Source organism: Prionailurus bengalensis, chromosome C1, assembly GCF_016509475.1.
Source record: "Prionailurus bengalensis isolate Pbe53 chromosome C1, Fcat_Pben_1.1_paternal_pri, whole genome shotgun sequence".
Taxonomy (NCBI): Eukaryota; Metazoa; Chordata; class Mammalia; order Carnivora; family Felidae; genus Prionailurus; species Prionailurus bengalensis.
In genome coordinates, this window is record NC_057345.1 from 48,982,042 (window position 1) to 49,008,502 (window position 26,461).

At 42.7% G+C, this 26,461-nt stretch overlaps 1 protein-coding gene across 1 annotated transcript in view; it reads right to left on the reverse strand.

Annotated features, from left to right (window-relative positions):
* LOC122480573 (cytochrome P450 2J2) overlaps positions 1-26,461 on the reverse strand; it is a 30,271-nt gene that overhangs the window by 698 nt on the left and 3,112 nt on the right. Inside the window, exons 2-8 of the mRNA XM_043575122.1 lie at positions 18,927-19,089; positions 14,870-15,019; positions 14,306-14,466; positions 11,591-11,767; positions 9,393-9,534; positions 6,478-6,665; positions 3,522-3,660 (exon numbers count right to left, since the gene is read on the reverse strand). Of these exons, the coding sequence (XP_043431057.1) occupies positions 3,522-3,660; positions 6,478-6,665; positions 9,393-9,534; positions 11,591-11,767; positions 14,306-14,466; positions 14,870-15,019; positions 18,927-19,089 (1,120 nt within the window). The remainder of the gene's footprint in view (positions 1-3,521; positions 3,661-6,477; positions 6,666-9,392; positions 9,535-11,590; positions 11,768-14,305; positions 14,467-14,869; positions 15,020-18,926; positions 19,090-26,461) is intronic.

The following is a 26,461-nucleotide window of genomic DNA, read 5'->3' on the forward strand; positions in this document are numbered from 1 at the left end:
GAATGTGTAGCCTGAAGACTTTTCAAAATCAGTCAGCAAACAACAACACTAGCAGATAACAAAACTGTTGAAAAGTAGAAGCCAGTGAATGTCAGAGCAGGTTTTCTAAAATGTAGGACATCTGTCCCCCATGTCGTGTTTTCCTTCTTAATGACTGGGGACCTCACGGCCATGGATGGCCCTTTGCATTGGAATTATCTCAGGTCCCTCCTTGAATAGTCCTTCTTAAACACAGTGGTCTTTCCCCCAGTGGGGTTTTTGCTTCTGACGTGGGGCCCTTGCTGGATCCCTTAGCTCACACTTGGCACCGACCTAGCCACATCCCAATCCCTGTTAGTGAGGGAGGACCTGGAAGCAGAAGAAGGGAGAGCCAATTCAACTCCTCCAATTCTAGCCCTGTGATTTGGGACTAGGTAACCTCTTCAGTTATCAAGGGAAACTTTGTGTGTGTGTGTGTGTGTGTGTGTGTGTGTGAGAGAGAGAGAGTGTGTGTGTGTGTTTAAGATGGGAACCTTATTTTATATATTGTGTGGGCTACATACTGAATCCAAAGAGAGCAAAGAATTCAATAACTTACACAGCAAAACAAAGTATTTAACATATCACCTGAATAATAATAAATATTCTAGCTGCGAAAGAGCTTAGCATTAACTTCATCTGGTTAATTCTCAAAAATTGGAAGAATATGATTGAAAACACTTCTTAAGTGAAACATTTTGGGTGGCAGCATTATTAAGATAGCTTTCTGTATGTTACAGTTATTTATTTACTGTTATACTTTCCCTATCATGCCTTTTATTCTGAAACACTTTCAAAGTACAGAAAAGTTGCAAAAATAATACAAAGAGCTTGTTTCTCCCAAGTTATCTGAGCATACACTGTCTACATTACCTGTGAATTCTTTAGTATGTGTTTCCTACAAACAGGGACATTCTCCGACATAACTACAATATAACCACCAACTCAAGGAAACACTGATGCATCACCACCATTTCCTCCTGAGATCCCCAGTCAGGTTTTGCCAGTGGTCCCCATAGTGCCCTTTATTGTAAAAGGACCAGTTGAGTGTCAGCTGTTGCATTTGGCTGACATGCAAGTGATGCCTCAACTTCTATGACTGGCATTTTTTTTTTTTTACAAAGCTGTTTATTTTAATTGCAGGATAGATAACATACAGTGTTATATTAGTTTCAGGAGTACACCATAGTGCTCCAACAGTTCTATTCATTCCTCAGTGCTCCTCACAACAGGTGCACTCCTTAATCCCCATCACTTTTTCACCCATCCCCCACCCACCTCCCCTCTGGTAACCCTCAGTTTGTTCTCTATAGTTAAGAGTCTGTTTCTTGGTTTGTCTTTCTCTCTTCTTTTTTTTTTTTTCCTTTGCTGGTTTGCTTTGTTTCTTAAATTCCACCTATGAGTGAAATATGGTATTTGTCTTTCTCTGACTTATTTCGCTTAGCATTACACTCTCTAGCTCCACCCATTCTCCTCCTTGGGATCTTATGGCTACCATGTAAACAAACTCAGGCTAGCTTGACAGAGAATGAGAGGCAACATGGAAAGCCCTGTGGTTGCAGCTGAGGTCCCAGATCAGCCTTTCAGCCAGCTGACCTCCCAAACACATAAACACACCCAGCTAAGACCAGAACTCCCTAACTGAAGTGTAGATTTGTAAGCACTAATATTGTTTTAATAACTTATCATTTTAAGCCACTGCGTTCATGGACTGTTATGCGTACGTATGCTGACACCTGTGGAATGAACTCTGAATCAAAGTGAAAGGGACTTGAAGGGAGAAGAGAGTTATATTCTAGTTATGCTAAAGACAGCAGTAGATGAGAAGTATAAAACCTTAACTCGTAGGCCCTGTTCTGCCTCATTCCTTGGATTAGAAACCACTCTGTTATTCTTAGTTTCCTTATATGAAGAAAGGAAATACTGATCGCTTTCCTAGTTATTAATAACTGGGTGGCTGCAAAGATTAGAGATAATGTGCTTGCAAATGAAGTCTGTAATTAAGAGGGTGTGATAAAATTCTCAATAGCAAAGCACCAGTGCGGCAAAAATAATTATAATCCAATCCTTGAAATAGACGGCTGGGACTTGGTACTGAAATATAAAACTTGAAGTTACTGTAGACAGAAGACTGGAAGGCATTCCAATATCTCACAGCAGCTTTCCTATCAGGGAGGGATTTGTCCAATGTGAGCAAAGATGACTTGGAATCAGGTGAAGAAGACAAAGAAGCTCTAATCAGAAATCAGCCCAGAAAACAGGGCGGTGCTGCACCTTGGACTTCAGGTCTTATCACAAGGGTTCAAATTCCAGTTCCTCCCCTTCTGAGCCCTAGTGTCATCAACAGCAAAAGGATATTGGATCAGAAAAGCAATCTGTATTTATTTTTAAGTTAATGGTAAGCAGACTATCGTGCATTCCACAGTATGGGCTCCGTGTAGCATTTAGTTATATGTATATAACTAAATAACTGTATTATTATATATGTGTATGTTTAGGAGACAGTGCTAGGAAGAACACAGGCTTTAGTTTTTGATAAATCTGGTTAACACTGAGTTCTAGCTCTGCCACATGAATTTGATGACTTTAGATGTCATAGTTACCCTTCTAAGCCTCAGTCTCTTTATCTTTGAAGTGGTTCTAGTAATGTGAACCCTGCAATGTTACACATTGCACAATTAGCACATGCTAATGAGAGCAGTTTTTTTTTTTTCTTTTCCACTTCATTCATTGTCACATCCTCAGAGTTGATGCTTGACATGTAATAGATGCCCAAGAAATCTTTATAGAATTCAGGAATCGGGGAATTACTTGAAAAAAAATCTAAGCAACATACCGTAACTCAATACCTGGAATATTCTAAGAATTTTTGTTATTCATTTTACAATGTTAAGAATTAAAACACCCTTTTGGAACTGGCTGGCTTAGAAACATGTGAGAGTTTTCACTACATCCTCTTTTGTACTTTACAAGCTTTGTACCATATAAATGTATTAGCCAGATTTTTAAAGGGTAATTAAAATTGTAAAAATCAAAAGCTCCTCTTAGGGTAGAATCCCACCTAGTTAGGACAGTGGCATCCAGAGTCATTCCTGATGGCCATAATGATAAACAAGTAGCCCCTTTCCTTGCCCCACCCCCATCCTATTTTTATAAATTGCCTCTAGCTCTATGTGAGTGGGTGGCTTTTAAAAAGAACTTGAGACATTTAAAACCTCTATAGAGATAGCAAATATCCACCCTTCTTTGTGAGCGAAAGATGGGGACTGAATCTCTGTCCCCAGTGCTCTGGGGAACAGAACAAAGTAAAGCTAAAACCTCCACCAGATGCAAGCAAGGGCTGAGGAAGTAAGGAATCCACAGGTGCGGAGAACAGCAGGAGGGGAGTCACGCTGAACAGGGCTGTCTGGAAACCTTCAAAAAGCCAAGCATGACGGGAAAAAGGGTAGGGAAGGGCCAAAAGAGGGACTGTGGATTCTCACACTCCTTTTGTCACAACTCACCTATTGAGAAAGGCAGAAAGTATTCCCTTTTCTTAAACTGTCCATTCTCCAGAAAATGCTCCGGATTGAACCTGTCGGGGGTGGCCCATTCTGTGGGGTCCCTGTGCAGTGCAGTCAGATTGGTAACGATCACGGTTCCCTAGAAAAGGCAGAAAACACTCAGGCGAGGCTTGACCCATGCAACACGTGTACTCAGAAGTGCAGCAGTCACCTGACTCCCACGCCAGGGCTTGACCACACCGCAGACTCCCTCACACTCCCCAACTCACTGTCTTCTGAGCCTGACCCCTACCCACCCCCACCCCCCCCAGCCACCCTGCTCTTTGCAATGGTATAGCTTAAAATGATGGGCTTGCAGGGAATTTTATCAGAGAAGTGTAGCTTCTACTGACTGCAGAATGGATCTTTCTACAGGGACATGTCTACACCAGAGAGAATAATGCAACAGCTAGCTAGTCAGTACCATACCCAAATCAACCCAGCCGCTCAGCGAAGTGATAACTCTGGCAGCTCTACCCAGGTAAAAGATACCCCATGCATCTCTCTTTTTCCCATTATCTTCCCTTTAGTGTCTGGTATACTCCACAGAAGGCTTAATAATAGGATCAGGTCCCCCAGTGAAGGGAGCCACTATTCATCGAAGGACACAACGAGAAACCAGAAATCCTCAGTGTTGTCTCCCTTTCCCTCATTCTGCCTTCAATCCTTTAGTGAGGCGGCTCACTTTTACTTTAAATGTCTCTTGGTTCTGTCACTTCCATTCTGTGTCCACCCCCGCCTCTGATCCAGGCTACCAGCTGCCTTGCCTACAGTCTTGTAAGAGCTGCCCACCATGCCCGTGGCCTCTCTCGCCTTTCAATCTGCTCCACGCTCTAAAAGCAGAGTGAGCTTTGGACATGATAGCATGATGCCAACCCCCAGCCGCCCACCCACACCTTGAACACCCTTCACTGGCTTCCCATCACCCTTAGGGGAGAGACCCATCTCCTGACCCCTGTCTGGACCACTCTCCTTCTTCCTGCACTTGCACTCCAGACGCCTTCCTTCAGCTTCCCAAACATGCTATGTTCCCACTCATTTCTAGGCCTTTTTATAAGCTGTTCTCCTTGCCTGGATGCCCTTCCTCCCTACTTTGTCACTGAGCTAACTCTCCATCACTCGTTAATCCTCAGCTCACACACCACTCCCCTTTGGAAGCCCTCTCAGACCACTCGTGCCCCTCCTCCCCATTCCAGCTGGCCTGTATCTTTATGGAAACCAGCGGGTTCTCCCCTCTGGGCAGTTTCCGTGGTTTATAAGTATATACTTGCATGATTATTTTGTTCAGAGTTGTTTTCCCAGGTGGGAGCCTTTTAGATGCTTACTGGATATTTGTTAAGTTAGTAAATCACTGCTATTTTGAGCACTTTCTACACTAAACACTACATGCATGACCTCATTTTCTCTCCATCCATGAAGTAGTTTTAAATGGCATTTTACAGATAGATAAGTCTTAGCTCTGAGAGGTTAAGTGATATGCCCACAGTTATGCAGTGGGAAGAGGTAAAGGCATGATCTGTACAAGGTCTAGTTCATGTCAAAGGCATGGCTCCTGGCCTCTACAAGATATAGTCACTAAGATCTCTCAGTTCCCAGGATCTTTATTAAAGCTGATCTTTAAAGCCAGTGGTAGAATGAGTCTGTTGAGCTAAATGAATTGCTAGAAAAATGCAAACTGCACCTGTGAAATAATTTAGACTTAAGCCTTCACCCACGAGATGTCTATAAGAAAACAGTGAATGGAAACAGCTGTAGGAATAGGATAGGAATAGGTAAGCTCCCCTGGTTCTGCCTGTTGAGAGAAGTTTCCGGTAAGACACACACAGAGGGATCTAGACAAACTGGAATGGATCCACAGAAGCCGACCGACACCCTGAGAAAGCAAAGGAACTGTAAATGTGCAATGTGCAGAGACGACACCAGAGGGCAGAGGAGAGCTGTCTGCCTAGATGCTAAGACTGGTGGGCAGAGCGAGAACAGAATTTCCTTTGTGAGGACAGGAATTTAACAGGGGCCAACTGAGAACACTTGCAGGGAGACTCTTTTAAAGTCCAAGTAAGGCAACTCCTGTGGAGAGAACATGGTGTAGTACAAAAAAGATGAGCCTGGGAAACAAACCGATCTGGTTCTGGAACCCAACTCTTGTCTCTTTGTAGTTGAGAGATCTTATGCAAGCTTTATCACTCCTGAGCCTCGACTTTCCAATTTATAAAATGGGAATAATAGGTATTCTGAAGACTGATGAATACATTTTGAAAGAATCTATATAGTCCATGTTACATACTCATTGCTTAATAAGTATTGGTTCCTTTCTTTTTCTAATAATTCATATTGCATACACCTGGATTGGTTTCTTTTGTGAGGCAGTCCCATGACAGGTCTGTAAGTAAAAGCCGGAAAAAATACTCCAGCATTAATGTGATATTGACCCAGGTGGTCTCAAATGTCCCTTCCTATTTTAATGTTCTAGAACCCCAGGATTGTGAAGCAGAATTTTCCAAGTCTGGCAGGTTCTAGCGCTGTGAGAAGCTCCACAAAGGCAAAGAAAAGGGCTCCGGGGCAAAGTCTGAGAACTGCTGCTTGCTGTATCCCCACAAAGACGCATAATGCACATTACATAGTAAAACCAAACAAACAAATAAAAAAACCCACTGAGACATCCCACAGCAAAGAAAAGCCGGTCTCTGCCTAAACATATTTGACCTAGGAATCCCCTTTCCCCTCCCTAATACCTATTAACGTCTCATTGGATTAATGTTCCAAAGATCACACATGGAGAAAAAAACTAGTATCACCTCAGGTATAATATATCTCTTTCCCATTTAAGTGATTCCCTAAGGCAAGAGTATGAGTCACTTTCCAGTTCAGAGCTCTAAAAGATGGGTTTGAAGATCTGAGGCTGAGAGTCCCTGGTTACCTTGGGCAGGTAGTAGCCAGCTAGCGTGGTATCATCTATCACTTCCCTGGGCACATTCAGGGGGATGATGTTTCCCATTCGTTGCACCTCATGGATGAAGGCATTGGTGTAGGGCATGGACTCTCGAGCGGCTGTGCTTGGTATGTGCGACTGGCCAATCACCCTGTCGATCTCGGCTTGGACTTTTTCTGGAAAAGAAGGTTCTATTATTCTACTCTTCCACAACTTTCCTTAAGCCCGATTAAACTAAAGAATGGCATAACCAGGATCAAAATGGCTAAAACTATAGCAGGTTCTATAGACTGATTTCTCAGGAATTATATGAGTGGAAAGTGGGCCTGGGTTTTAGACAAATCTGGTTGCAAACTCTTGCTCTACAACATTACTACTGTAAGTTACTTAAACTCTGTGAGGCTGTTTTCTCTTCTTAACAGTAAGGATAAATCTACCTTCCTCTTAAGGACGTCTTGAGATTTACACAAACTGGCTTAGGTGAGCACCCAACACATCAAATACACTTCTAACTGTGCCCCAATATAGCTGTTTTCCTTTTTTTTTTTTTCTACAATAAGAGATTTTTAGCTGGACGCCTGGTTACCCAGCTACATACTACATTTCCCAGATTCCCTTGTAAGTGTGACCATGTGATTAAGTTCTGGTCAATAGAATAATGTAGAAGGAATGTCTGGTACTTGAAACATGTCCTTAAAGGAAGGGTGTTTCCTTCTTCCCTTCGCACTTGTGGAAAGGCAGCCCTCAAGGTGAGCCATCTTTAAGAGTATAAACAAGGCCATCATTCTAGATACAACAGAGCAACATGTTGGAAGAAGCTTAGAACCCAAAGTGCTCTGCTGAGTCAAGCTTAGATTGTTTAATTTTGACAGAAATAAGAATTTTTTAAATATATTTTATTTTTATTTTAGAGAGAGTGAGCGGGGGAGGGGGCAGAGGGAGAGAGAGAGAACCTTAACCTGGCTCTGTGCTAAGTGTGGAGCCCAACATGGGGTTTGATCCCATGACCCTGGGATCTTGACCTGCCTGAGCTGAGATCAAGAGTCAGACGCTCAACTGACTGAGCCACCCAGGCACCCCTAGAATTTTTTTTCCTGACCATTTAATGAGTTTTGAAAATTATGGTAAAATATATGTGACCTAAAATTTACCATGCTAACCACATCTAAGTGTATAGTTTAATAATGTTATGCATATTCACATTGTGCAACCAATCTCCAGAACTTTTTACCTTGAGAAACTGAAACTGTACATCCACTAAGCAATAACTTCTCATTTTCTCCTACCCTAACTCCTGGCAACCCCCATTCTACTTTCTGTTTCTATGAATTTGCCTACCGTAGAAACCTCATAGAAATGGAATTATACAGTATATGTCTTTTTGTGACTGTATTATTTAATTTAGCATAATGTCTTCAAGGTTCATCAGTGTTATAACACATGTCAGAAATGCCTTCCTGTTTAAGGATGAATAATATTGCAATGTATTCCGTATTTTATTCATCCTTTCTTCCATTGATAGACACTTGGGTTGTTTCTACCTTTTGGCTATTGTGAATAATGGTGCTGTGAAGATGGCTATAAACTATCATTTAAAATTTTTGTTTAATATTTATTTTTGAGAAAGAGAGAGAGAGAGAGAGAGAGCAAGTAGGGGAGGGGCAGAGAGAGAGGGAGACACAGAACCTGAAGCAGGCTCCAGGCTCTGAGCTTGAACTCACGGACTGTGAGATCATGACCTAAGCTGAAGTTGGATGTTCAACTGACTGAGCCACCCAGGTGCCCCTATCATTTTAAGCTATTGTTATTTTGGAGACCCTATTACAGAAGCCAACTCTATAACCTAATGAGATAGCTTTTAAACTTTCTAGAAAATGTAATTCAGAGTTCCAAACACATTTTACATCATGAATCATAAAACATACTTTTATGTAAATATATGGAAAGAAATAAAGTTTGATGAACAATCTTATCCTTCGTACATGGTAAGTACTCTGATCTTTATTTTTAGTTTAGGAAAAAATGTTGGTCTTGATCCACTAAATTGATTTTATATCCCGTTAATAAACTGTTATCCAAAGTTTGAAAAACTGTATCCTAGCATCCCATCTCTCCAGCTCAAATTTGCTCTGGGTCCTGGAGAGAAAAAAAAAAAAAAAAAAAAAAAAAGATTATAACAGTCACTGCCTTTGAATGGATGACAGTCTTTGGGGAAGATATATGAATAATGTGCAATCGCATAGTAATGGAGGTGTGTTAGGTTATCTCTAGAGGAGGAAAATAATCCAGTAATAATAAAGTCATCTCTAGAGTAAGTAGTTTCCTATTAGAGTGGGAAAGCATCTTAGAGGAGGTTGTATTTGAGCAGATTCTTCAGGCACACACATGAGGGGGAAGAGCAAGCTTGATGGCAGAGGCATGAATAAGGACAGTGCAAAGAAAACAGCATGTAATTTAGTGAGGCCACCATGTATGGTGGGTGGAGCTAAGGCTGGACAGGCAGAAGAAGGAACATCAGAGAGCATGATATTCCAGACTCAGGAGTCTGAACATTATCCACAGGCCAATGGAAGACATGACTTAAAAGGCTAGAAGCTTGTAACAAGATACATTCGTATAAGAATGTAAGTCTTTTCCCGAAACTCACCACAGTGTCCATTGACTTCACTGTTTTCACTCTAGATTCTGAGTTTCCTGAGGGCAGGGACTCTGTTACACTGGGATTATGTGAACCCATCACAGTCCTAACAGGAAAATTGAAGAATGTGCCCATTCTCAAGTCCACGTCACCTCAAGACTGTTTTTCCATTCTACCATCCTATCTTCTAGTCTCAACTTGGGGGCCGTATGCTCTAGGAGACACCATTCTGTCCTGCCCCAGGCACACTCACTGGCATGCTCACCTTGGATTTCTGGGTATAAGGCCAAATAAAGCAGACCCCAGCGCAGTGTTGTGGAAGTTGTTTCCGTTCCAGCAAAGAAGAGGTCCAGGGTGCTGTAGATGAGGTTTTCTTCGTGGAAACTTGAAGTAGCATTGCCCCTATTCTAGAAAGCACAAGGTTATAGGTTTATTCAGTGGGTTCTTGGTTGCTACAACACACAGGGGCTTCATCCTAGGGAGAGAATGTGGAAGAAAAGATTCCCAGGAGAAATATCTTTCCCTTTGGCCACCTCAAGAGGTAGAGACTTATTACAGCAATATCATTAGCATCCTCTCGCCCCAAGTGCTGGAAACTTTTGCTGGCTTTGGTGGATGAAAATCAAGACACTTAATTTTTTTTTTATATCTATAATTTGGGAGAATCTATTAGTACACTGGGAAGAGAAGCAGTTCAGTGGAAAGACAGACTAGGGTTCCAATATTAGCTACACCATTCACTCTCTGTATGACCTAGGGCAAGTCACTTAATCTCTCTGTGCTTCAGTTTCCTGTTTCAGAAAATAGCAATGAAATACACATGCCCCTTAAGATGACACTATAAATTACATGAGATGAAAAGAGCACATAACAAATACTCAACGTGTGTGTACTGATACCAGGAAGAATAATCTGAATTCCTCTTATGGAGAACAATGCTCGTATCTCCCTGTTAATGTCTTCCTTTCTAGGTGAAACCACTCTCATTCCATCAACCATTCCTCATGGAATTCCTTCATCTTTACCAATTTGCCCCGGAAGCTTCAATTTGCCAACAATCTGCTCAGTGTGTGGCTCCATACCTGCACAGCATTTAGCAAGTGACGTCTCCTCCTTTGTGGAGAAATCAATGCTTCTACTAATGTTATGCCAGTAAGGTGAGATAAAAGGGGAGACGGATAGAAATCTACCAGTCTGGTCAATCCCAAGAGGAGACACAACTAATCTGACGAGTCAACGATTATGACAGTGATACTGATGCATCGAGGTATATTGAACACGTGTGACTGGGCTAAAGGCTACACATCCAATTTGGCTTTTCCCTCCTTCTTTCCTATAATGTTGGAAAGTAGATGATAGGAAGATCAAAGAGGAAGGCAGAAGTCCCACTCAGGCCCTGAGGCTGAACTCTGGCATCCAACTCGGCTTTTCTTGTGTTCTGCACTGGGGGGTGAGGGAAGGGGCAGGCAACTGGGCCCAGATCCAAATAACAATGAAAGAGTTCTTTGAAGCTCAACTGTTAGCTTTCCTTTTGTGTATAGCTCCTTCAGATATGGGCAAAGAGCAGAGAATAGAAGATGAACAGGCAGTATTTGAGTATCCCCAAGGACTCAAGCCAAATATCATTTACCCCTATCCTTATTTCTACCTGCCTCATCAATCCTGAATTAATGCTGCTTCTACACTCTATGAAATACTGCTTCTATTTTGACTCCCCGTGGTAAGCTAAATAATGACCCACAGAGATGTCCATATCCTAGTCTCTGGAACCTGTGGGTGTTACCTTATATGCTAAAAGGGACTCTGTAGATACGATTAAGTTAAAAATTTTGATATGGCAGGAGGCCCCTGGATGGCTCAGTCGGTTGAGCATTCTACTTCAGCTCAGGTCATGATCTCATGGTTCATAAGCCTGAACCCCTCGTTGGGCTCTGTGCTGACAGCTCAGAGCCTAGAGCCTGCTTCAGATTCTGTGTCTTCCTCTCTCTCTCTGCCCCTCCCCTACTCACACTCTGTCCTTCTGTACTAAATAAACATTAAAAAATTAAAAAAAAAAAGAATTTTGATATGGGAAGATGATTCTGGATCATTCCAGTGGCTCCAAAGTAATTACAAAGGTCTTTATAAGAGAGAGGCAAGAGAAGGATGGCAGCAGAGAAGATGCTCCATGCTGGCTTTGAAGATGGAAAAAGGGGCCATGAACAAAGGCAGCCTCTAGAAGCTGGAGAAGTCAAGGAAACAGATTCTTTTCTAGGGCCTCCAGAAGGGACCAGCCTTGCCAGCACCTTGATTTTAGCCCAGTAACACTGATTTCAGACTTCTGACCTCCAGAACTATAAGAGAATAAACGTGCGTCGTTTGGAGCTCCCAGGTTTGTGGTAATTTGTTACGGCAGCAATAGGAAATGAGTACGCTCCCATTTGCTCTTTAAGAACAAACAGGAAACAACTCTGATTTCCTCACCTTTTCCATCTCCTTGAGGTAAGCGTCAATAAAATCTCTTGTTTGGTCAGGATTCCAGTCTCTCTTGTGGTTTTCAATCATCTGAGCGACGAACAATTTCAGTTTCTCCCAGTTGCTAAAGAGTGTTTGGTGGGGTCCAGGAAGAAATTTCATAATCCATGGAAATACATTGTAGAGCTAAGTGAGAAAAATGAAACACTCAGAGAGACAATTTGGTGCCAATTTTTCGCTTTTTGAGATAAAACAATGGATATTCTCTTTCCATCTCTCACTTACTGGCTCTTAAAACCTTGGGGTCGCCTTGACTCTTGTCTGTCACCCTCTAGCAAAGCACTTCAGCACTCCATCCAAAATGTGTCCAGTTTCAGACCACGGCTCACCACCCCAGCCACGTTCCCCCCTAACAAACACCCAACATTTCTCACCTGGATGCTGTGCTAGGCTTCATCAGCCTCACTGATTCCATTCTTAACCCCCTCCAGGTCTGTTTTCCAGAGCTGCCAGGGGCATCACTTTATACCTTCATCAGATCATTTCACTCCTTGGCTCTCAATCCTCCAATGACTTGCCATGGCTTTCGGACAAAGCTCTACATCATGCTCCTGGCCCATAAGCTCTGCATGGGCCAGCCACCGCACACACCTGTCACCTCCTTTGCTATCACTTCCCGCCATCTTGCTCTCTCTCACTCTCTCCAGTGCAGCACCACTGGCCCCTGTGATGACATCAAGGATGTTCTTGTTTGGGTCTTTGCATTTGCTATTCCTTCCACCTAGAACACTCTTCCTCTGAAATCTGTATAACTCTGGCCCCTCGCTTCATTAGGGTGCTGTTCAAATGTCACCTCCTTGGAGTGGTCTTAGCCTGATGATCCTATAACCCCTGCCAGCCTCTCTCCGTTCCTGTATCCTGTTTTATTCTCCTTCATGGTAATTATCCCAAGTAAGTGTGTGTGTGTGTGTGTGTGTGTGTGTGTGTGTAAGATATAGATAGATGATAGATGCATGTCTTACGGATTTGTCTGCCCTGCTATGATGTAATCTCCATGTAGATAAGACATATTTTACTGAAATAAAGTATTTTTGAAAACATTTTCTCTAATAATATCTTCTGGTAGAAAGAAGCATGACATAATGGAAAATCACTCAGACTTAAACAGATACAGGTACAGGTCTATTAGCTCTGCTGCTTTCCAGCCATAATATTCTGTTGATAATAATGACGATGATGATAACAATGATGTAATCTGTTGCTCCTTAGTTTAACCAGCTGCCAGTGGGGGGCCAGGATTTTTCTGGTGACTGAGCGACATGAGATCCATACAGCACCTAGGACGGAGCCAGCGGATCACTATCTGGATTTGCTTACACACTCCCATACCTGCTTGCACACACCATGACGCTCCATTTCATCTTTCAAGGTTTTTTTGCAAGAATTAACTATGGTAAAGTATGTATTGCTGTCCATCAAGATGCCTGGCCTATGTGAGGACTCCAAGAAATGCTTATTATTAGCCTTACCCTACTGCCCCTTCCAACCCTTTCAGGAATTACTTTTCCCTGGGGAAGATAAGCTGGGTACCCACTAAACTCTCATGACTTCCTAGGTTCTGCATTCATGGGGCCAAAGAACATGGGGTTATTGAATTAGGGACTCCTATGACTAGGAATGAGAAAAAGGAATTCAAAAATAACTTTGACAATAATAATAATAGCTCACATTCATTGCACCCTTTTAATGCGCATGGAATCATGCTAATGCTTTATCAGTTTTGATTCACTGGGTCCATAAAGCTCCAGGCAAAGATGTTTGTCAGGAATAAATAGAAACAAATCCACTTCTAGATACAAGAAATGTGACCTTAATAGTTGGGGCTGCTTTGGCCATAGAAGTGTCTTCCAAATCCAGAAAAGTGGCTGAGAGACCAAGAAGCTGAACAGAGTTTTTGACAGACTCACAGACCCTGAGGGACAAAATGGAGTACAGGGCCCACTAAGGAAGGGGTGAAGTTTGAATCCCAAAGGTCTGTACCCTATGGAATGAGAAGATTGATAATATCAAGTGCCGATGGGCATGTAAGTAGTGTAACTGCTTTTGAAACCTTTAGGCATCTTTTATGTCCCGGTATAAACTCAAGAGAAATGAATGGACGTGTCCACATGAACAACTGTACAAGAATGTTCATGGTAGCTTTACTCATAACATCCCCAAACTAGAAACAGCCCAACTGTTCATCAAGACAGGGACAGAGCAGCAAACAGTGGTGTATTCATACACTGAAATACTATTCAGGATTTAAAAAAGAAAAGAGCAATTAACACAGATGAATCCGCAATCTGCGGAGGGAGAAGCCAGGCACCAAAGAACACTTCTGGGGCAGGGGAGTGCCTGGGTGAGGGAGGGACGTGGAGGGGCAGGACTCAAAAGGCAATGGCAATATCATGCTTTTTAAAGAAAACAACATGGATGCATAGGTGTATATCATGTAACGTTTTGTACTTTACATGAATGTTAGAAATGTTCTTTGTATGTAGTAAATATCTGGTTATATTATCAGAAAACACTAAAGTCAACAGATTGACTTCCAGTAAGTTTGAGTGAAGTCAGTTTCAAAGGGTGATATTTTAGCTTAAACAAACCAAAAGGTCAGAACCCATCTGTTTTGAACATCAGCTCCAATATTCTAGCCCAAGATATTGCAAGAGAACCTCTTACCTGGCATCTCTTTGATGCCTCCTGAAAGGTGACATCATCCAGCAACCTCAGCAGTTCCTGAAACTGTGCATCCTCATAGTCAAAGCGTTTCCCAAAGGTGATAGAGCAAATAACATTGGAAACTGCATTGTTCATCTTGAAGTGAGGGTTAAAAGGCTGTCCTGGAGGTGGAAGAAGAGACGGATCTTTCGGATTGGTTTGTTTCTATTTTCTACAGAGAGTCTCCTCTACAGGACATAGGACATAGGACATTTTAAGTATAGAATCACCTATGAAGCTCTAGCCACAGTCCCCTACTTAGGGTCTGACATATAGCAAATGGTCAATACTTGGGAAGGCAAGCTGATGACCAGGGTTTAAAACCGGTAATGTGTTTAATATTAATCTTCCTGCACTTAATCCTAGAGTTCTATGAAGGCAAGGTCATGGTTAGCTGTTCACTGCAATATGCTCAGTGCCTGGCACAATGCTGGGCACAGGTTAGGTATGTAAGGCACTTAATAAGCATCTGTTCAATGAATGAATGAGTCACAATCTCCTGCATCTGTCCTAGGAAACACTCACCATTCTCCTCTTTTATCGCTTGGATGAGGTTACGGGCCTCCTCCTGAATGCATTCCTCTAAGCTCTTCTTTCCTAGACCAAAGTTCTTGAGTGTTGCCAAGGTGAACCTTCTTTGCTCCTTCCAAGTCTGGCCATTGGACATGATCAATCCTGGAAGGAAAAAAAAAAAAAGCCAACATTATGGTTTTCTTATTCTATAATGTAAATATCTGGCAAATGGTATGGCAACATGCATTGGTGGGAAGGAAAAGGGCACTGAGGCACTTGAAAACTATCCAGAGATACAGTAGATATCTCTGGATAAGCAGTAGATACAGTGGCTAGCATTACTGCATTGCATTGCTGGCACTACAGGGGCTTTGGTATTTTTACTGCATTATGTCACTGGTACTTACAGAAAACACTATGAGGTAGGTATAATCATTACGTCGCCCTCCCATTTTGCTGATAGAAAACCTTGGCACAAAGGCTAACGTCAACTTTGTAAGGTTACAGTTAGTAAGCAGCTGAACAGATGTTCAAATTAGATTCCAAAGCCCATGCTTTGATTGCCAGTCACATAAGTATATTTAAGTATTAATTTTATGCTGCATACTAAGAATGCACCCATGGACAAGAAAAATCTATACCCGTAAGGAGGTAAGGCTTTCCAGGAGACTCTTATCTAAGCTAGAACTTGAAAGATGAAGGAATGACTCAAGAAAGCAAGGAAGACTATTCCAGGCAGAAATAGCACATGGAAAGGCAAAGAGCCAACCCCCCGCCCAAAAAAAACAAAAAACAAAAACAAAACCCCAGAAACAACTCAGTGTGTTCAATAGACCATCATCTGATTTCCAACACAGATAAGGCCACACTCCTTTGTTTTCTTCACCTCCAGAGTGTTCTGCAACCCCTTTTAGTGTCTGGCTTTGGCCTCCCCCATTTCCATGAGGCAGCCCTCTTTGTCAGCCTGGGGAAACTTTTCAATGTTATCTTGCTTGATCTTTCAGTAGCACGGAGCACTTCTTTCCTGAAGCCCTCCCTTCCAGCGTTGCTCAGGACAGCATGGCCTCCAGCTTTTCTCCCTTCCCATACCTTATGCTGGTTCATCTTCTTTTATCAAATTTTGAAGTAATGGAGTACTTCAAGATAAGGTCTAACACCTCTTCTCTTCTCCCTCAATACTCCATTCCTGGAAAATCTCATCAACTCCTAAACTTTTAAATGGCATCTGTTGATCGTGACCACTTCTTTCTGCCCCTGAGCTCCAGACATACACAACTGTCTGCCTGACTTTGCTGACTTAAAAGCATTTCAAACTCAGCGTATCCATGATTGGCTTCGTGATGCTCTCCATACAATTCCCCACTCAAGCCAAACTAAACACCTGCCCTCTTCCACATGAGGCAGACATTTGGGTGTCCACCTCAACACCTCACTCTCCTTTCCATCGTCCATGATTTAGGTCATCCTATCTTGTTGGATTTACCCCCTGGATACCTTAAATCTATGTATCTTCACTGCCACTAACCTGGCCTAACCTACTGTCGTTTCTTGCCACCTCCCTAGTCCAAGCTAGTACCTTCTCTAAGCTAAAATGCTGTAATAGTCTCTTGCTCCCTGTATACCATTTTCTACACTGCCACCTACATAGGTTTTATAAATGTACAATGTAAACATGATGATTCCTTTCTCCACTTGAAACCATTCTATAAATATGGGGGTACAAGTGCCCCTATGCATCAGCACTCCTGTATCCCTTGGGTAAATTCCTAGCAGTGCTGTTGCTGGGTCATAGGGTAGATCTATTTTTAATTTTTTGAGGAACCTCCATACTGTTTTCCAGAGCGGCTGCACCAGTTTGCATTCCCACCAACAGTGCAAGAGGGTTCCCGTTTCTCCACATCCTCGCCAGCATCTATAGTCTCCTGATTTGTTCATTTTAGCCACTCTGACTGGCAGGAGGTAGTATCTCAGTGTGGTTTTGATTTATATTTCCCTGATGAGGAATGACGTTGCGCATCTTTTCATGTGCCTGTTGGCCATCTGGATGTCTTCGTTAGACAAGTGTCTATTCATGTTTTCTGCCCATTTCTTCACTGGATTATTTGTTTTTCAGGTGTGGAGTCTAGTGAGTTCTTTACAGATTTTGGACACTAGCCCTTTGTCTAATATGTCATTTGCAAATATCTTTTCCCATTCTGTTGGTTATGCTAAGTGAAATAAGTCATACAGAGAAAGACAGATACCATGTCTTCACTCTTATGTGGATCCTGAGAAACTTAACAGAAGACCATGGGGGAGGGGAAGGAAAAAAAAAGTTAGAGAGGGAGAGAACCAAACCATAAGAGACTCTTAAATACTGAGAATAAACTAAGGGTTGATGGGGGGTGGGAGGGAGGGGAGGGTGGGTGATGGGCATTGAGGAGGGCACCTGTTGGGATGAGCACTGGGTGTTGTATGGAAACCAATTTGACAATAAATTTCATATTAAAAAATAAATTTAAAAAATAAAATGAAAAAAATCACTAAAAAAAAATAATTCTAGAGTTTCCCTTGTTATTGAGCATAAAACCCAACACCCTTAGCAAGAACTTGCATGAACAATTCCTGGCACTCAGCAGCTGAATTTCCCTTTAATTATCTCTATTTAATCCCTATACTTGCCACATGGGCCACCTTTCAGTTCCTCGAGTTCACTGTCCTTCTTCCCACCTAAGGGACTTTTCCTATTCTATTCCCTCTGCCTGACTGCTGCTTCACTTTGTTAAATTGATTGCCATTTATTTACATTAGCTTTCCTTGAATCCCAGGGCTAGATTAGATGCCCCTGATAAATGCATCCTGCACCCAGCTTAATGATACTAATGCATTAAGTTATTAGCACTCATTGATAGTGTCTTTCTGAATAGAATGTAAATTCCCTAAGGACACGGATTTTGTCAGCACTACTCCTGGTCATGTTGCTAGTACCTAGCACCGTGCCTCACATAATAAATGGAGTGGAGGTAGCGTTAAAAGACAAACTATTTCAAAAAGCATCTGGGGGGTGGGGCGCCTGGATGGCGCAGTCGGTTAAGCGTCCGACTTCAGCCAGGTCACGATCTCGCGGTCCGTGAGTTCGAGCCCCGGGTCCGTGAGTTCGAGCCCCGCGTCGGGCTCTGGGCTGATGGCTCAGAGCCTGGAGCCTGTTTCTGATTCTGTGTCTCCCTCTCTCTCTGCCCCTCCCCCCATTCATGCTCTGTCTCTCTGTGTCCCAAAAATAAATAAACGTTGAAAAAAAAAAAAAGCATCTGGGGAAAAAAAAGGCTGCTTTGGTGGAGTAATACATTTGAGTTATCCATTTAGATTTTTAAATGTTTGTGTTTATTTAATGACAGTTTTAAGTGTTCATGCCAAACTGTTCCAACACAGAGTGGAAGGCTTGAGATCCTTGTGGGGCACAGCCCTAACAAGAAAGCGGAGGAACTAGAGGCAAGAAGAGGGACTTCCATAAGGAGCAGAAGGAAACGGTGCACATGAATTTTCCCAGGGGAAGAGATTTGAATGGAAAGCAGAAAGAACAAGAATGCATTGACTCTTCCCCTCCTTTCACTGAGTAATCAGTGCTTCCAGAGTGAGTTCATGCAGGAGACACAGCTTCTCTCAAATCCCTGACAGGACCCTGCCAAGTTCTCTAAAGTGCCTTTAAAAAAAAAAAAAAAAAATCTGTTTGTTTATTTTTCAGACAGAAACAGAGCATGAGCAGGGAAGGGGCAGAGTGAGAGGGAGACACAGAATCTGAAGCAGGCCCCAGGCTCTGAGCTGTCAGCACAGAGCCCAATGCAGGGCTTGAACCCACAAACCATGAGATCATGACCTGAGACAAAGTTGGATGCTTAACCGACTGAACCACGCAGGCGCTCCTAAGAGGGTGCCTTTAATAAGCAAATGTGGGAATCCAGCTTTCTTTAATTGTAGGAACTTTATAATGGCCCAGCTCCCTGGGAGTATTGGAGAATTACAGTCACAAGGGCACCTTTAACAGATCATAAAATATCAAGTATACACCCCGTACATTAGTTAAGAAACTTACCATTGTTCTTAAAGATACGTCCTCGGATAGGAGTTGTAGGGCGGTTCACAAAGTTTTGGTTCTGATCGACAAGGACTTCTTTGATCAAGGGCAATCCAGTTATAAGAACTAAAGACATGTCACCGAGCTGCAGGCTAAAAATGTTTCCATATTTCTCCACAAGCTGAAAAATAGTCAAATAGTCACAACTGATTATGCACATGTCCACGTGTCCAGGAATGGAGGGGTTGTGTGTCGCTGAGGAAGGTCTTGTACTGAGCAGAGTCTGTGTGTGCACCTTGGTATGATGGGAACGTTCTTCTCTGCTCCCTCTTTCCTCTTCCTCTCAGCTAGACTAGGATTAAAATCGCTCCAGGATGTGCTTCTATACCTTATAAACATTCATTCATATATTCAACCTACACAAATTGAGTGAGCATCCAATACTGTCCCAAGAACAAGACAGGAATATGTAACTAGAATAAAACAAACAAGGTCTCTAACCTCGAGCACCTTAGAGTCTAGTGAGGGAGGGGGGAGAATTCAGAACATGTGACTCACAAAAAAAAAAAAAAAAAAGCTGATATGCTTAGTGTAACTCTGGGTTGCAAGCATGGACTTCTCAGTAAATCATAAGAGTTTAACTGGAAGAGAATGTCCCCTTCCTCAACACGTGCTAGACAACTGAAAATTCATGACAGGGCTGAGGCCAGCTGTGTGGAAAAGCACTCTAGTTCCGGAGCTATGTGGGCATCTTAGCTCTATAGTTGGCTAGCTGTGGCTCTTGGGAAAGTTGCTTCACGGTTTTTGAGCCTCAGCTATAAAAAGGAAAAAGTGTTCCTCCCTTAAAGGGTTCTGTGAAGAAGAATGAGAGCAACAGTGTGAAAGGCACTTTGTTTTCTGGTACCTGGCGCACAGCCGCTTGAGTCCCTGAGGAACAAACGGGCTCTGTGTGCAAAGGGATGAAGACACACGCTCATGGCAACAGAGAGGACGAGCGCACACGGGGATGTGCTGGAGGAGGGCACATGGACGCTGGGGGCCATATTAGGCCCCTTTCTCTGTTTACCTCATTCGATCTCGCAGCCAGCCACCCTGTGGCATTAATGATTTTCCTTGTCTTTCAGAAAAGGAAAAAGGAGTCGTCGAGGAAGTAATGTCACCGAGATGACAAAGCTATTGAGTGATGAAGGGAATTTTCCAGGCGTTAGGGAAGATCTGAGGACAAAGACTTGAACCTGAGAAGCCACCAGGCCCTTAGAGTTCAGTGGGAGGGAGAGAAAGAGGGAAGAAGTCAGGGAGAGAATGGAAGGCTGTGTGGTGTGTACAGACGTGGGCTGGATGAGAACGAATGGCTACTAATCAAGGTGGTTCCTGACTTGTTCCTTCAAGAGACGACTCTGAGTAGACCCTACGCCTGCCTCTTGTCCACCCGGGGTTGTGGCTAGTTGCAGGCAGTGGTACCAAACACAAGGGCCCCATTTCCTCCCAGTGTCTGTGTCCCCTCCTTCTCAGTCTCCATGCACGCATGCTCCCCCTTGTCACCCTTAGCGCCTAAGACCCCACCACCCTGCTCAGAGCAAATACAACAGACTACACCAGCCTCATTCCGCCTCCCTGCCCCCACATTAAAAACCAAGCCTGAACTCAATCTTCCCTTGTTCTCTCAGCCCAGAGCCTTCCATCAGTCTTTGTTCCTGTCTAGCTCCTATCTCCCTGGAAAGAGTAAAGCCGAGATTCCCTCTCAAATTCATCTGCCTCTAAAGTACACATCTTTGTCTCTAAGACATAGCAGGAAAGGGCCCATAAAAATCAAGCAAAATCTTTTTTGTTTCATCTTGCTGACTGCCTCGATGAACTTCTTAGTCTTTATGAGAAAGATTTCTTGACTAATTTATTCTATTCAGAAAAGATGTTTTTGGAATGGGTGAAAATCTCGGATTAAGCTAAATGACTCCTGACAAAGTGCACGTACAACCTAGAATCTCAGCTTGTACTTGGAAGGAACAGAGCACTCCATTAGTATTTGCTGAACTGAACGACTTCAGAGTTTCTGCTCTATCAGCTCTCCGCCCACGTATGAGTCCAAAAGAACTGCATCAGAAACTTTCACGGTGGGGCGCCTGGGTGGCTCAGTCGGTAGGGCATCCGACTTCCGCTCAGGTCATGATCTCACAGCTTGTGAGTTCGAGTCCTGCATCGGGCTCTGTGCTGACAGCCTGGAGCCTGGAGCCTGCAGCCTGCTTTGGATTCTGTGTCACTGACCCTCCCCCACTCACGCTGTGTCTCTCTCCTTCAAAAACAAATAAACATTAAAAAAAATAAACAAAAAAAAAATTGAAAAAAAACTCTCATGGCATATTCAGCTGTGTAAACACAGGTCAAATGACCTCCCTGAGCCTGTTGACTATGGTGATGCCTAACAGTTCCTACATGCACTGGGCTGGGCACTATGCTGATCGCTTTACATGGATTTAAGTGTATGACCCACCGGGCATCTGAAAAGACTTTGTAAGGTAGACCGTACTGTCGAATGTACAACAATAACCAAGTCATTACTCAAATGAGTAAGAGAACAAAAGAGGTTAAAAGTAGGATGATTCCGGAGGCTAAAATAGGCTTAATATCAGAAAGGAAAATAGAAAAATAAGAAAAGAATTAATGTGGGAGCTATAAAAGGTGAACAAAAGTAATAAGAGGGAATTTGATACAAAGGATTAAAAACCCCAAATGTGGGATTAAGTGCTTACATAATAAGGTGGAGCGAAATAAATGTTTAGAATAATGAAAAATTAGAAGGGGGGGGGGGTTTAGTGAGACAAGTGCGTGAACTATGATTACCAAGAGACAACTGGGAGAGATTCCACCTCATCTCAGTTCTTAAACTCAAGAGCCAACATAACAAAGACACAAAGAGAGGAAAAGTGTAGCTATTCTCACTCCATGGGCAGCAGGTGAGAGGGTGTGCTCCCCCAAACTCTGACCAGCACTGAGCTGTGTGTGTGCACGTATCATTCAAATAAGCCCCCTAAAATGCACGTTGTTTCTATATGTTACTAAGATTTATCATCTTTTCCCCAATATGTACAGTATTGTATTTTTTTCAACTTTTAAAAAATGTTTGATTATTTTTGAGAGACAGAGAGAGACAGACAGACAGAGAGACAGAGTGTGAGTGGGGAGGAGCAGAGAGAGGCAGACACGGAATCCAAAGCAGGCTCCAGGCTCCAAGCTGTCAGCACAGAGCCCGACGCAGGGCTTGAACTCACGAACTATGAGATCATGACCTGAGCTGAAGTCAGATGCTGAACCGACTGAGACACCTAGGCACCCCCACAATTATTTCTATCCAATAAAGCAAAGAAGAAGAAGGAGGAGAAAAAGAGGGGGAGGGGGAGGCAGAGAGGAGGGGGAAGAAGGACAGGAAAAAGAAAAACAGACCTAATGAAATTAGGAATAAACCATCGTTAACAATGGTTCTTACTCTTTTTTGAATCACAGAGTCCTTTGAAAATCTAGTGTATGGCATGATCCGCTCTCCAGTAAACTCCTGTACACATGAGCACAGTCATGCATGTAGTGTCAGGGGTTCACCAGTCCCTTGGGGCCCATGAGCCCCTGCTAAGAATATTGGCATCACAGGTAGTTCTTGGGGGCTGTGCTAGGCTTCTGAGAACAGTCTGTGGCAAGCAAATTCAAGTTCGGTTCTATACATTTTTATAAAATGCTTAAGAGTTGCCAGGCACCTCGTGACATTGTTATGTTATAACACATGGGGTGGTACAAAGGTCAATACGATTCGGTGTTTTCCTACAGCATCAAAGTCTCTTGAGCAATGCTGACTGCAGAAAACACTAACGCACAGCAGAAGTGATATATGCTATAGTGCTGGTAGAAAGGAACATGAAGCCATTGAAAGAAGAAATGAATTTCCACCCCAGATGTATTAGAAAACCTCTAAGGGGCGCCTGGGTGGCTCAGTCGGTTAAGCGGCCGACTTCGGCTCAGGTCATGATCTCACGGTCCGTGAGTTCGAGCCCCGCGTCGGGCTCTGTGCTGACAGCTCAGAGCCTGGAGCCTGTTTCAGATTCTGTGTCTCCCTCTCTCTGACCCTCCCCCGTTCATGCTCTGTCTCTCTCTGTCTCAAAAATAAATAAACGTTAAAAAAAAAAAAATTAAAAAAAAAAAAAGAAAACCTCTAAAAGGGGATGGTATTTCAACTAGATCTTAAACAAAAGCTGCCAGCAAAAGGACATGTAATGTGGGAACAGGATACGCAAATACAAGGTAGGAAAATGGAGGTGTTCAGGGACAAGTAGGTGATGTGGTTTGACTGGAATGCAGGGTTCATTAAAGAGCACTGACCATGTGGTAGGTCAAGGCCAAGGGCTGGGGATACAATGAGTCCTTAACTTAAAGCACTTCCCAGTCTAATGAAACATATGGAAAAATAATCAGTTCTTATTTTTACTATTCTGTACAAGAAATCATTTGACGAGGGAAAGTAAGGAAGCGCATAAAGGGAACCAGGCACCAGGACAGGTTTCCTGGGAAAAGTATCTCCTCACTTGAGTAAGGAGATAGGAAACAAGGCTGGGCAAGGCAATCCGAGATAGATTGAGGACAGCCTTCATGCCAGCTGAAATAGTTTGGATCTAGTTTTGCTTGTAATTAGGAGGCCAAAGATGTTTGAATAGGAGACGTAATGTAAATGAGTGTTTAAGAGTTTGGATTGTGAAGTCATACAAATCTGTTTGAACCCACTTACAAATCACACTCACTGTGTGATTTGGTGGCAAGTTATCTAACTTCTCTGTATCTCAATTTCCAAATGTATAAAATGGGGGATATTGCGGGTTCCCATCTTTAGGATTGTTGTGATTAGTAGCCACAATACTAATATTAATAACACAATTACTTGTTGTTATTGATCTATCTGGGAGTATATTTTAGCAAAGGCATTCTGATACGATATTGACAACGGAATGAGGAAGAGGCCAGAGAGTGGAATAGTGGAGCTCATCCAGCCACTAGGCAGACAAGGGATGCCTGGGATGCAACAGCACTGGCTCTCCTTGAATTTCTTGCTTTAAACTTCTAAAGGGGAATAGTGGTAGACGTGGAAATGAGTATCAACTATGTGCTCGGCACTTTGGCAACAAGTTGATATTCATGAAGTTATCTGGTTCTTATAACAATCCTAGAACGCATTTTCAGCATTCAGAAAAGTAGGCACAGAGATTTAGCACCTAGCTTGTGGGCATAAAGTTTGGGCTCTAGAGAGGTTCTGGGTGGCTCAGTCTGTGTCCGACTTTCGGTTTTGGCTCAGGTCATGCTCTCACAGTTCAGGAGTTTGAGCCCCACATCAGGCTCTGCACTATCTGTTTGGGATGCTCTCTCTCTCTCCCCCTCTCTCACTCATGTGTATGCTGTCTCTTTCTTGCAAAATAAAAATAGTTAAATGAAAGGATGAAGATACTCTCTTTTTGTGAGTGATGGCACTAAGTGTTAACTAGCCACATGACTTTCCAATCAAAAACCACATTCCCCAGCTTCTCCAGGTGTAGCCAGTGGGACATGAGTAGTGGTGACATGCGCGTTGTCCGGGTCTCATCCTTAAATGAAAACTGCTTGCTCACTACCTACCCCGTTCCCCTTCCCGTGGACCAGAACTTACACACAGTGGGGTTACAGGACCAGAGCACAACAAAGAAGGAAATGAAGTTTCTGGATCGTCTTGAGGTATAGAAAGCAGTCTCCCTATCCCGGGCTTCCTGCCTACATCTGAACTCATTTGTGGGAGAGAGGTAAATTTCAATCTTTTTTTACACCACTGTATTTTGGGGTCTCTGTTATAAGCAGCTCAATGTGTACCCTACCTAATACATTTATCCACCTTATCTACCATTTTCCCACTTTAGTACAATAAGCTTTTCTCTTATTTGGATAAATGCTCCTCTAATTGGCCATATAGCCATGATAGAGAAAGTTTTAAAATATAGGGGGAAAAATACAAGGAAAGTTCCCATCGTACCATTTAAACAGGCTAGTTTCTTCACGGTGCTGTTGCTGTGTTTTAGCTCACGCCACTTTGTCCCATTTAAAATCTCCTGTTCCCTGAACTCCACGTGGCCACTTGCCTAACATCCATTTAATGCTCAGCTCAATTTATTCCAACATTCTACACGACGTTTTCTCTAGGGTTTCCCATTCCCAGGGATCCCATCTCTTGATACTTCATTTGGTTACCAAGAGTCTACACCACACATTGCATCATATACTGTTTTGTGCTGTGCCCGTCATACGGTAAGCGCTTCATAAACGTGTGTTCGATAAATGAATCCATGAATAAATCAGTCATCCTTTCACTGTCATGAAAAGTCAAGTAGCCCAAGTACAGAATAGGTGTAAGTGTCAAACAGTTCTGGATTGAAGTGCTCGTTTTGCTGTCATCTATGCTGAATAACTCAAGCAGACAACTTTATTATTTGCAGCCACTTTCCTCAGTGGCAAAGTGGAAACTGCACCAGCTAATGACGAACCTGTGTGTCTTTTGTGAAGAGTAAATGAAAATGAACAGATAAGTCCTCATACAGGATCTAGCAAATAGTTGGTACTTAATGTTTCCGAACTGCTAGAATGTAAATTTAGTTATAACTAAATACACCATTTGACTCCATTTGTTTTACAACCAAATACATAAAAAATGCAAACCCTATGCAGTAAAATTTAATAGTTCTGATGAAAAAACATCGGGCCATGGATAAGATCCTAGCCTCGGTTTCATCACTAGCCAGTTTTATGACAGACAAATCATTTACCCTTTCTAATCACATCTATCTTAGTAGTAAACCAGAGGCACATATCAAATTTATGATTTCATACAAGATTGAGTAAAGGCATTCCATTTTACTCCTCCTAGTATTCATGACACTAATTGGCACAGACAAAAATAACTCCAAGAAAGGCTTGCTTTCTCTAGCCAAAGTTTCAGAAAAAGGCTAGCCTAATAGGACAGAAGCGGTTTTTTTTAAAGTTTGTTTATTTATTTTTTTATTTGGAGAGAGACAGAGACAGCCTGAATGGTAGAGGGGTGGGGATGGTGGTGGAGAATCCCAAGCAGGCTCTGCACTGTCAGGGCAGAGCCTGATGTGCTGCTCAAACTCACAAACCCTGAGATCATGACCTGAGCCGAAATCAAGAGTGGGACGCTTAACTGACTGAGCCACCCAGGTGCCCCAGGACAGAAGCGTTTTAACTTTATAGCGTTAAGTGTTTAAAGCTGCTATAATATGTTTTAACAATTACAAATACTCTCAAAAATTTTAAATAGAAAATCTTACCAAAGAAATAAAAGATAGGTATAAGAACCAAAGGGAAAAATTAAAACTTAAAAATGCAACTATCTAAACAAAAACTCAGGAGAGCAAATCAATGGTAGAAGGGTAATCACAAAAAAAGAACCAGTGAAACTTGAGAAGATCAACAGACTGTATACAGTCAGGACAACACAGAGAAAATAGATTGAAAAGAACAAAAACTGAGCCTCAGGGACC